Source organism: Chrysemys picta, chromosome 2 (assembly GCF_011386835.1).
Source record: "Chrysemys picta bellii isolate R12L10 chromosome 2, ASM1138683v2, whole genome shotgun sequence".
In the NCBI taxonomy this organism is placed as follows: domain Eukaryota; kingdom Metazoa; phylum Chordata; order Testudines; family Emydidae; genus Chrysemys; species Chrysemys picta.
In genome coordinates this window covers 283,490,547-283,503,171 of record NC_088792.1, presented here as the reverse complement: position 1 = coordinate 283,503,171, position 12,625 = coordinate 283,490,547, and the positions used below count along the sequence as shown (strand labels likewise).

At 42.2% G+C, this 12,625-nt stretch overlaps 1 protein-coding gene across 23 annotated transcripts in view; it reads left to right on the top strand.

Moving 5' to 3' along the window:
* Positions 1 to 12,625, top strand: part of TSNARE1 (t-SNARE domain containing 1) — a 702,049-nt gene that overhangs the window by 350,660 nt on the left and 338,764 nt on the right. For all 23 annotated transcript variants that reach the window (XM_065586314.1, XM_065586320.1, XM_065586319.1 and 20 more), the window contains one exon: positions 5,692 to 5,782. In XM_065586314.1, the coding sequence (XP_065442386.1) occupies positions 5,692 to 5,782 (91 nt within the window). The remainder of the gene's footprint in view (positions 1 to 5,691; positions 5,783 to 12,625) is intronic.

Below are 12,625 nucleotides of genomic sequence, written 5' to 3'. Positions count from 1 at the left end.
GTCTTCATTTATTCACTCTAATTTAAGGTTTCGCATGCCAGTAATACATTTTAATGTTTTTCGAAGGTCTCTTTCTAGAAGTCTATAATATATAACTAAACTATTTTTGTATGCAAAGTAAATAAGGTTATTAAAATGTTGAAGAAGCTTCATTTAAAAGTAAATTAGAATGCAGAGCCTCCCGGACCAGTGGCCAGGACCTGGGCAGTGAGAGTGCCACTGAAAATCAGCTCGCGTGCCGCCTACCCTGAGCGTGCTTCATTACACCCCGGTGAGGTAGAGGAGGGAAATGGAGAGATCACTTCGCTTGCATCTGAAGAAGTGAGGTTCTTACCCACGAAAGCTTATGCTCCCAGTACTTCTGTTAGTCTCAAAGGTGCCACAGGACCCTCTGTTGCACTTCGCTTGTCTCTCACTTGAGCTCATTTTAAAACTGGATAAATTAAGCACGGCTCTGGTAAATTGAAGCAAAAATGGCTTGACTAAAATCACACAGCAAGTCAGTGGCAGGGCTGGGAATACAATCTAAGATCACAGTTCCTGGTTCATACCATTACTTAGTGCCAACAAATAAGCAATTCTTAGTCTAGGACCTGTCTGAACTGCATGCTGGGAACTATACAGCCAATGGGCCATACTTCCATGTTAAAGAAAATGGCAGCCACGGGTTTGATTGTAGAATTATGTGGGCTAAGCTTTCGCCACTGGTGGTTTATAGAGTTCAGTATCTTTGCATCCTTTCTTATAAACACACACAAACCAGAAAAGTTTACTCCCCCTAAGAGAATTCCATCCCATTTGTAGTCCTGCAGTACATCATGATAGCCAGTGTAGTTCTTTTCAGCATATATAAAATATTCACACTATATCTGTATAGATCATATATTTAACTTACTATTGTGTGGCTGACTTTTCTCAAAATGAAATTGTATTCATCTGAGACATCCCTTTAATTAACTTGCACCGTTCCATAGGGAGAGGGATATGGAGGAAGCTAATAATAATAATAGTAGCGGCATATCTTATTACCATTGCATATTAAAGTAAAATAAAATGCTGCAGGAGGTGGAATTCCAAGGCCTTTATTTTTAATGAAGATCTTAATAGCATTTAATGTAAATTAAATATAATCACTGTCTGATTTCTGAATGTATCTCTGAGGCTGAAGCATAGTAAGTTAATTATGCTGACAACACACTTCCAACTACCAAAGTTGAGCACTAAAATGTTGTTAAAAATGTGTTTTAAAAGGGGGATAGAGAGCAATTTTTTTAAGGCAGACAAATTGAAGGATCCAAGTTACAAGTTTACACCAGACTTGAATGTATTATGTACTGCAGGAGTTCTCAAACTTCATGGCACTGCGATCCCCTTTTGACAATAAAGTTCCTACTACATGACCCCAGGAGGGAGGGGTCAGAGCCTGAGCCCCATGCCCCTGGTCGGTGGGGAGGGGTCCGCAACCCGAGCCCTGCCGCCCCCATCAGGGGAGAAGGGGAGGCAGCCAAGCTGTGCTGCCCAGGTGGGGGTGGAGCTTGGACTTCAACTTCAACCGTGGGTCCCAGCAAGTCTAATGCTGACCCTGGAAACCCCATTAAAATGGGGTCGTGACCCACTTTGGGGTCCCGACCCACAGTTTGAGAACTGCTGATATACTGTATGTAAGGTCAAAATGTATATTAGAATCCAAACAAAGCTGGGATTTTACTCAACTTCAGACATGGAAAAGAATTGAATGTATAGAAGCAATGAGGCCTTTTACTTTCGGGATGGGGATTGTCCATATGGAAATTTCCAACTTCTATAGATAGACAATTTTTTGAGGTTAAGAAGGTGACTGAGGATCAACTCTAGTGTCTTGTTCTATATTAAATTCTATTAAAAGGAAGTATTTCTCAATCATGGAACCCTCACTCATGGAAGTCAGGCACTTAGTAGGATGACTGATTTGGGGATTGGACTATGAGGTATTCCTCATGACAGAAGATGTAATGATGATGGAGAGTTTGGTTTTCAGTCTGTCCCACTGTAACACTCCCTAACACTTTGCATACGATGGGATGTGATATTTTCCATAAATCACTGAAAATATAAGAGAGTAGCTAAGGGGATCATGAAATAACCAAATGTTATTTGGAGAGAGAGGCGAATAATGGATTTTTCAATTTGTTGGCAGTTAAAAAAAAATCCTTTCAACTTGAACCAACTCCAAAATTCTGACACATGCTGGTGAATTGAAGAAGGCAACGAGTTTCATTTTGAATCAGACAAAATATTTTGTATGCCTTGAAACAATCTGGTTTGGTTTGCTTTCCATTCAGTTTTTAACTTAAAAGCAACGGAAATGAAGGACTAGTTTTGCAAATTGTTGAGGCACAGTGAGCAAGTGGCGGTGGTTGTGGTGTTGGTGGCCAACTTCAAGCCCAGTAGTTAGAGCTCTCACTGGGATGTGAGAGACCCAGGTTCAATTCCCCCCTCTGCTTGATATGGAGCAGGGATTTGAATTTGGGTCCCCCACATTGTGGGTGTATGCCTTGGACATTGGGGGCTACAGAATATTCTGGTGTGTTGATCTCTCTCAATCTCTCCTGTTACAGCTGTTCCACTCTATCATCTGCAGATAGAGAGTACTCTATAGCCTGGTGGATAGGGAACTCAGCAGGGAGGGGGAGAGCCAAATTCATGTCCTTGCCCCACATCTCAGGTGAGTGCCCTGACCACTGGGCTCAAAGTTATAAGGTGAGCACACTACTTCTACCTCCTCCCATTCTGTGAATGGCATCTAAGCCCTAAAAAAATGGCCGAAACTATTTGATGAATTTGTGTCAAATTCATGAATAGTTTTAGGTTGACTGAAACTGAAGCTTTCCACAGATTAACTCTTTGTCTGAAAAATTTGCCCAACTCTACTTATGACCAATTAAAATAGTTAAATACCTGTCTACATCTTAAAAAGAAGAACAGGAGGACTTGTGGCACCTTAGAGACTAACAAATTTATTAGAGCATAAGCTTTCGTGGACTATAGCCCACTTCTTCGGATGCATATAGACATCCGAAGAAGTGGGCTATAGTCCACGAAAGCTTATGCTCTAATAAATTTGTTAGTCTCTAAGGTGCCACAAGTCCTCCTGTTCTTCTTTTTGCGGATACAGACTAACACGGCTGCTACTCTGAAACCTGTCTACATCTTAGTTTCTCTTTAGTTCTTTGGCCTCTGTGGTGACAAAGGAGTCCACTTCCTCTGCATAGTATTGCTGAGTCCTTAATGTGCATCTGAAGTGGTGCTCTATGGCTCAGGAAATATTATCTTTCATTTATAGGGTTGTTAGGTACGATGCATAAAATTACTGGATTTTGATCACAGACAGCCGTCCTACCTGTGTCAGCTGTTGGGGGTTTCTGGAGTTCTTTTTAATAACTGATGGATCCTGCATAGGCTTGCTGCAGAGGTGAATACAATGGAACATGGTGCCCCTAGGACAGAGTGCATGTGTCAGACTGCTGTAAGGTGCATATGGTACAACGTTGCCGTGGCAGGGAGGGAGGGTGTCAATGGTACAGTGTGTATGTGGCAGCATGGTACAATGTGCCTGTGATGGTGTATATACTAAGAACATAAGAATGGTCATATTGGGTCAGACCAGTGGTCCATCTAGCCCAGTATCTTGTCTTCTGACAGTGGATAATGCAAGATGTCTAGGCATTAAGAGGATTCAGGACATGGGCTGAGGACAGCCTGGAAAGAGTCAGATTCCAAATCTACCTCCCTACCATGTGCTTCTTGGCTGGAGTCAAAGAACAGGCAGGGAAGAGCAGAGATTCTAGAAGGATAAGGCAGCTGGAGCTCATCAGGCATCCAGGCCCAGCTGCTTTGTATCCCAGACAGGAAAAGGAAGCCAGAGTGGGGGGTGAGGTGCCCTGACCACAAAAAGTGGAGGCTGTGGATGAAAATATATTTGTGCCCTGGAAAGACTTTCTTTTTTAGCTGGGTTTGTTCCAAAAAGGAGAAGCTAGAAGGGCTGGCGTGAGGGCCTGGAAGAGAACACCCTTTGACAGTGCCCGTGGTACTGGGGTGGAGAGGGGGAGTGGGCCCATAGCAGGGACACCCGTGGGTGGGCACTGGCACAATGCGACTGTGCGACAGAAGACCAATGTGTGTTTATTTTCTGTATGAACTACTATCCATTAGATACAGGCCCAGGTTGTGTGGTGTGATAGCAGCAGGATAAATGATTGTCTCTTTCGTTTGCCCTCTCATCACTCCATAGAGGTACTATGGACTCTGGTTGTAGTATGCCACTGAAGGGGAAAAAAGGTGATTTTCTCCAGATGTCGCAGGAATCTGTGTTACTTCTCTTCAAAACTACCAGGACTTTTCCTCTGCTTGAGTTTGGTAGAGAAGATAATAGACGGATCTGTATTTCTAATGCAAACATAGTATGTTTGACTACTAACTTGGTAGATTGGCTGCATAAGGCCATGTAAAAATGGCTGCGTGTGGCCTTGTAAAAATGTCTTCTAAGCCTCATGTAGTGATATGCTGTGTATGCATTCAAGTGATTTCTTTGTTTTTCTATTGTGTTGGATAACCAGTAAGGCATTGGAAGCCTGTTTTTAAGAAGTAATTGTTCTGTTCACCTGTAATTTATGCACTTGGTTTTCATATTTCTGCCCAACTTTTAATGAGACTTCACTCTTCTAGCGGGGATGAGCAATACAATATGAGTGAGGGGTTGGGATTAATATCTTCCTACTGACAGCTATGTTTGATTTAGCTGGTAAACTTCTTTGGGCGGAGTCTGGACTAGATTAATCAGGGAGAATTAGGCACCTAACTGCTACTTTGAGTGCCTAAATCCAACATTTAGGTGCTACTGGAATTCACAAAACCACCGCTCAACTGCTGCCTAACCTTCTAGGTGCACTGCAGTGCCTAAATCCCCCTGCTAAACCTCATCCTGACCTACTTTTACTGCCTGATACAGAATCTGTCTCCTGGTCTTCTAGATCTTCCATGGCAATGCCCTCATGTAGCCCTCTGTGTCTCCCTCTGCATTGCGCAGCACTGGGCAGGCTGTCAGCACTCAGTAAATCCAAGAAATAATCATCATGAACACTAGAGAGTCAGATAACAGAATGGATTAGTCTTGCTGCCTGCTAGCACATTTAACCGTCTGTAGCCACAACTGCAGCATGTGCACCTTACCAACTGGTAGTACCCTCTTGGTGTAAAATACAGATCGGAATGCCAAACCTCATCCTGACCTACTTCATCCTCATCTAGTTCCTTCATCACATCTCTTTCTGTTATAAGCCCTCTTTTTCTTTTTTCTCTTTCTGTTCAGCCTTCCTCTCCTCCTCTGTTATTGCCAAACCAGCTATCTGTAACAGTGTGTCTGCTTCCCTCCACCCACCACTGATTCCCTTTGCACCATCCCATATTAAACCACAGATCCACACGCATATCTCTTGTTGACTACAACTGGTGACCATTTGCTGGATCCCCTCTCTAACATTTACTATTATCCAACCTTCATGTTGCTGCTTCTGCTATTTATACCTGCCGTCACAGCTTCATAGCATAGCCTGTGTGTATTCTGATGTTATAGCTGTAGTGTGTTATGAGAGTTATGTGAGTGAGTCATTATAAAATTAAATTGTAATTTGCATGGTCTCTTTTTTTCTACAGGCATGCAACCCAGCAAGAGACCAATAAAACCGTTACTACCAGCACGAAAGCTATCAAGCAGCTGTCTGAGATTGTCAGAGGTTCATCTAGGGTATGTGCCTTTTGAGATGCCATTTAGATAGAAAGTTCAGTTTTGATTTTTAAAGATAAGTGGTGGGCAGCAAGTGCCTTAAAGTTGCTGAGCTCGGTATCTTTATAATTTTCTTTGCTTTGATACAGTGATAGTGTTGAATTGCATGCTGCCTCGATAAATCATCATTGCAAAACAGATTCAAGGGACCACTGAGGACTTGTGGAAAGAGCTCTCTCCTGAGGCTGGCTCTCATTAACTTAGAAATCTACAGCCACATAGTGAAATCCCAGCTCTTTCCTATACTGTGTTTAAAACTTAAGCGCCCACATGTCAACTGGAGTAGCAGGGGAAGGTCCCATAGAAATCCTTAGACACTAGTCAGTGATGATGTCAAGAGAGGAACAAATTACACACTGGGTACAGGTGAGTCTACAAATAGGTGAAAGTGGATGTAAGTGGCAAAGGAGTGACACTCGTATGGTGTGGCATTCATTGAGTGCAAATATGTTCAATTTACATACTGAGAGGCAGAGATGGGAAAATCAGAGCATGCTGAAGCAAAAATTTCTGCTGGTGGTCCCCTTATGCCTAGTGTCCCGGTAGGTAGAACGCTCACCCAGGATGGCGGAGATGGGGGTTCAAAGCCTCACTTTGTAAGTTAAGGCAGTTCCTCACCATATTATAATTTATGCCAGCCCCAATTTTTGCAGGGGTATATTCAACCCCTATCCACCAAGATCTTGACAGTGCCCCCCGCAATGTCATAAGTCCTGCAAGCCTTTCTGGGAACAATTATTTAGCCACATGCAATCAGGCTATGATCAGAAAGCAGATTGGGCTAAACAAGACTTAAAGAATAAGTATCTTGTGCTGGATCCCATGCCAAAGATTCCTGGGTTTGACCTTCCATGGTCACCTTGGTCAACTCTGAACCAACCTTGGTAGATGCGGACATCTAATGTACAAGTTGAAAATCAAGAACTTCCCGGTGTGCAAGTGTGGTTCCCCACGGCAGACCATCGAACGTATTGCTACGTACTGCCCAATTTATAAATGTGGAGGAGGCATTACTGCAATAAATTGTGCTATTCCTGATGTAGCCATTTGGCTTGATCAACTTCAGGTGAAATTGTAGTTGCTGCTCTACACCAGACATAGGAAAGAAGGAGAAGAAGAAGCAGCTCCTAACATAAGCCGGTGCATCTCCCATTGACTCACCCAAATTGCTGTGTGTTACACCCCTACTGGTTGTCCAACAATTTCTAACAATTTGCTACTTACACCCATTTTCTGACCAACTTATTTCTAATGTGTAACTTACCACCATTTATGTCACTGCTGAATTTGGTCCATCGCGTTCTCACTGGGGAAGAGGACAGGGCTTGCTGTGTGCTCATAAGAACGGCCATGCTGGGTCAGACCAATGGTCCATTTAGCCCAATATCCTGTCTCTGACAGTGATCAATGTCAGATGCTTCTGGCAGTTGGAGGTTTAGGGACACTGGAGCATTGGGTTGCATCCCTGACCATCTTGTTGATGGACCTATCCTCCAGGAACTTATCTAGTTCTTTTTTTTAACACACGTATACTTTTGGCCTTCACAACATCCTTTGGCAATGAGTTCCACAGGTTGGCTGTGTGTTCTATGAAGAAGCACTTCATTTTTGTTTGTTTTAAGCCTGCTGCCTATTAATTTCATCAGGTGACCCCTAGTTCCTGTGGTATGTGAAGGGATAACTAACACCTCCTATTCACTGTCTTCATACCATTAATGATTTTATAGACCTCAATCATATCCCCCCTTACTCATCTCTTTTCTAAATTGACCAATCCCAGTCTTGTTGATCTGTCCTTATACGGAAGCTGTTCCATACCCCATAATAATTTTTGTTGCCCTTCTTTTTACCCTTTCCAATTCGAATATATCTCTTTTGAGATGACCAGATCTGCATGCAGTATTCAAAGTGTGGGCATACCATGGATTTATATAGTGGCATTATGATATTTTCTGTCTTATTATCTATTTGTGTGAATGGTTCTTAACATTCTGTTAGCTTTCTTGCCTGCCACTGCCCATTGAGTGGATGTTTTCAGAGAATTCTCCACAGTGACTCCAAGGTCTCTTTCTCGAATGGTAGAAATAGAAATTAATGGAGATATCCCATCTCCTAGGACTGGAAGGGACCTTGAAAGGTCATCGAGTCCAGCCCCCTGCCTTCATTAGTAGGACCAAGTACTGATTTTGCCCCAGATGCCCAAGTGGCCACCTCAAGGATTAAACTCACAAGCCTGGGTTTAGCAGGCCAATGCTCAAACCACTGAGCTATCCCTCCCCACAAACATTGCACGTAAATGCAATGGTAACAGCTAATTTAGACCCCTTTTGTATGTATAGTAGGGATTATATTTTCTGATGTGCATTACTTTGCGCTTATCAACATTGACTTTCATCTGCCATTTTGATGCCCAGTTGCTCAGTTTTGTGAGATCCCTTTGTAACTATTGGCAGTCTTTTTTGGACTGAACTGTCTTGAATAACTTTCTATCATCTGCAAATTTTGCCACCTCACTGTTCACTCACTTTTCCAGATCACTTATGAATATGTTGAACAGCACTGGTCCCAGTACAAATCCTTGGGGGACCCCACTATATACCTCTCTCCATTGTGAAAACTGACCATGTCTTCCTGACCTTTGCTTCCTATCTTTTAATCAGTTAGTGATCCATGAGAGGATCTTCCCTTTTACCCCATGACTGCTTAGTTTGCTTAAGCACCTTTGGTGCTCATCTTGGAGAACAGAATCAACTTGAGTATTTATTAAATGACAGACCCCGGTAACACAGTAATTCAGTAGCTAAAACAAGAATATAATCCCTGTCTCTCAACTACCAGTCCTTTACCCACCCTACTCGAGCATGGACCCACGAGCCATACCTTCTCCTTACTGGATTGTGTCCTGGTGCACTCTCAGCAATCTGAGCTCTCCTCACATCTGCTCTTCCTGTAGCTTTCACTACCTAACGTTCCCTTGCACCTTCGGCTACCTCTCCACCCCACAGCTGCGTCTCCTTGATATACCCCTACGACATTCTCTCCCACTCTGCGTTTGCCCTCCTTGTGGGTCCAGGGCTGCTGCTCCCCCAAACTATCCTTGCATCTTCTCCCTCCCGCCCTGATGTTCCCCAGAATTCCACATTTTCTTCCTTCCTAGACATTGCTCCCAGTGTCCCTCCTCCTAGAACAAGTATTAGTAGAACTGCCCAACTCAGGGTTTGTCCATATAGTCCCTAAGGGGCTGAAGCTGTGTTAATGTAAAACTCCATGTTTTATGAAGGAGCACAAGCATTGTTTCTTACTGTTGCCTGCCTGTATTGAGCGGTAAAGAAAAGGATGTAGCAGCAAATGAATACTCTAGCGAGGGTCGCGGTAGCCTTTGTCAGAGAGAGAATGAGCTGTGGGGCTGTTGAATGGTCAGATCAAAGCTGGCTGGAATGAAACAGAAGATGCCTCACTGACTTGATAAAGATGTGATGGCCTGGCCATTCTGTGCAGATCCCCATGTTATTTTGTGCAACACAAATTGGGTCCAAGGGGAAGTCAAATAAGGTGAGCTGAAAAATAATGGCAGTGCCTTATGCTTGAATGTCATTATCAGCCCTTGAAGCCCAGGTGGATTCCAGCAGAGGAGGCTGTGGTCAGAACAGGTTTCACTGTAATGGATGGAAAGTTTTTAAATTAAAGAAAGTATATTTAAGAGCAGAAAGGAAAAGAGACGCAAACGTTTATGGTAATAGAAGAAATAAACTCGCAACTCTGTGTTGACATCACATCATAACTTTTCCTCTCCCTGGTCAATTAATTTAACAAATCTTTTTTTTATTCTTGCTTTATAACAGTGTGTAGCTTAAATAATTAAACCTACAAATTTTGATGTAAAACCTGTAGACTTTCCCCCTTATATAAAACAGATGGCTCTGATAGGGGTTGGTTGCTGGGTCTCTAAGTCACTCTGGGGGAATCTGTGGATAGTGTTCCAAAGCTTTCCTCTTGTAAAGTTTCTTATAGCATGAGAAACCTTCCATTGATTTAAAGCTTTATAGTCAGTCCCTTCTGATCCATTTTTCTGTGTACTGCTTTGCACAAGAAGTTTTTCTTGTCCAACAGTGATGTGCCACCAGCCAAGTGCATTATGGATTTTTTTCCCCCTGCCTTCCTTTGAAGCATCATTTAGTGGCTAGAATTGTTGGAAGCAGGAGGCCCCCTTGGATGAATTCATAGTATATCAGGAATAGATGCTGGTGTAGATAGACCACTGATTGGATCCATGTGAGAGGAGGCAGGATGCTGGTTTAGCTGGACACGCAGTCATGCTGGTGCTATCTCTAACCAACATTACAGGGCTCACACCGAAAAGCCCCTGTCTGACACTGGGCCAGGCTAGGGTGCAAGTGTTTCTTATAGGGCTAATGTTAGGTTTGAATGATCTCATTAGATAAGTTCTTTAGGGCAGAGAACATGTCTGAATCCATGTTTGTAAAGCTTGTTCAAAAGGGATGGTGTTCTGTCTCTAAAATGGGGATCATGTTCCCGTCTTCTAAAGTGCTTTGAAATCTGAAGATGAGAAAGGCGATGGAAGAGCCGGATGTGGTTATTGTTATTAAGTGATTTTTAATAATTTAATCAGGCATCTCCCATCCCTTCTAAAATATACCTCCCTATTCCTCAGCAATGTCTGAAACAATAAAACATGCACAGAGTTGCTAGATGTTTTTGAGCAGTGATTGTAATACACAATCTTTTTTTTTTTAAATGATGCCCCCTCCCTTTCTCCCAACATATCTCTATGCAAACCTGAATAGTTTAGCCTTGAAGGGGCCTGAATTTTAAGATGCAAGTTCCAAGGCTTCAGAGGACTGTTCTGAACCACTGATGGTTTCTGGAAGATGATCCAACACACACACTGATTAAGAAATACTATAGTGTTGGTCCCAAACCCTCCGTTTTAGAACAATAATGCTGTAGCCCATTGAACTATTCCTGTTTATTGCATGTTATTTGGAGGAGTACTGCTGGCTTAGGCTTCCTTTTTTACTGAAATCCTAATTTTAAGAGCTCCTGCTCTCTTTGAAGTCAGTGATAAAATTCGTATTGACTCCAATGGGTGCTGGACTGGGTTTGGATGGATTTTGATCAGAACAGTTACCGGGGGTGGATTAAACAACCTGGGAACTGGAACTAGGTGGGGAGACACCCACTCAGTGATCTGGGGCCTGAAACCATGTGTGTTGGTGGCTCTGATTTTCATCCCAGCCCTTCTTGCTCATTGTAATATTCTGCTAATCCTCACTGACGCTGGTTGCAAAGTTCTCAATCAGGAGCGGGGGGGACGGGACTGTGTTTGGAATTTCATTAATGTCCATAACCAAGCACTCATTTTTTCCAATTATCCCCAAATAGCTAACATCTAAAGGAGGGACTCCCCAAATCCATTTGCTAAAGAGGCTCTGGAACAATATTGCTACCAGAAAAGAGATTTTAATTACTAGAGATTTTAATTTCAATCACTGAACCCGTGAATCAGGGAGAGAACTTTTCTTGTTCTGGGTACCATGGTGAGCAAAGACTATCTTGCCTTTTGTCGGGCTGTGTTTGTTTGTGATGCAAACAATGTGCACCTTATTTTTAACTGTCACGATATCCATTACTACATCTCTCAATGCTGCTTAGAGTATATTCAATATAAGTTGTGGGAGAAGCTGTGTTAGTCAAACAGAGTGGAGTATGGTCCCCCATTATTTGCAGAAGAAGGTTTAAAAATAAAATAATAAATCAGTTTATTCCTACAAGGAAAGTATTGGTGGTATTGTTGTTGTTATTATTATTAATAATAATACTTTTATGAGCACCATTTTATTAGTATTATTTCTGTATTATTCCAAGTATTTATGAGGTACTCATCACTGCACTAATTGTCCTTTACAAGATATAAATATGAAAGACAACTTTCCCATATACTAGAACAAGTATTCAGTGACCCCTGACTTTAAAGTGAGAGAAACATAGTAAAATAAGAAATTCTAGAATGGCAGTTATAGGGAAGGTCTGAGCAAAGAGTCCATCTCGTATCCTCTCATAAATGTGGTCGGGTTTGAACTCAGGCATATGTCCCAGGGAAGTGAATTCCAGAGAGGAGGGCTTGTTACTGAGAACGCCCTGCTTCCCAGCATGTCAGTAAATGTATAGACAAGCCGGCCTCTGATTAGAACTCGTTTGTCCCTAAGCCAATCAGAATGAAGATGATTATTAATGGCATAGTACAGACCAAGTACAGAATCATCCATCAGACAAAATGATCAAATCAGTCATTTGTCATCATCCAAATAAACTCCTTTTGATGTGACATTCATTCTTCCAGAATCAATGTCCCCTGCATCAAAGACATTTGGGGTCTGCCTTGGCATTAAAAAGAGCTGCAGGAGACCATGCTACAACTTTCTGTTCCATTGAGAACATCTCTTCTATAGATGTGTTGTCATTAAATAAATGCATGAATTAAAATGTGGTGTCTAGAGCATCCTCCTATAATATGTTTGCTTTTCATTTTCAATATACCTATAGTATTGCTCCATTTTGTGTGTTTGTTGTATAATGGGTACAGAGTGTTTGTTGTTTTTTGTTTTTGATTTTGTATTTTTTGCAGCTCGTGAACAAATACTCTGTTTTCCCAAAAGAGAATATGGGGATTTGTAACAAGAATAAAGCTTACATATTCTCAATGGTTTCTTGACTGTAGCATCATCAGTGTGACATGATAATTCATATCAATTAGATCTGGCCGAATAGCGGAAAAGGCATTTT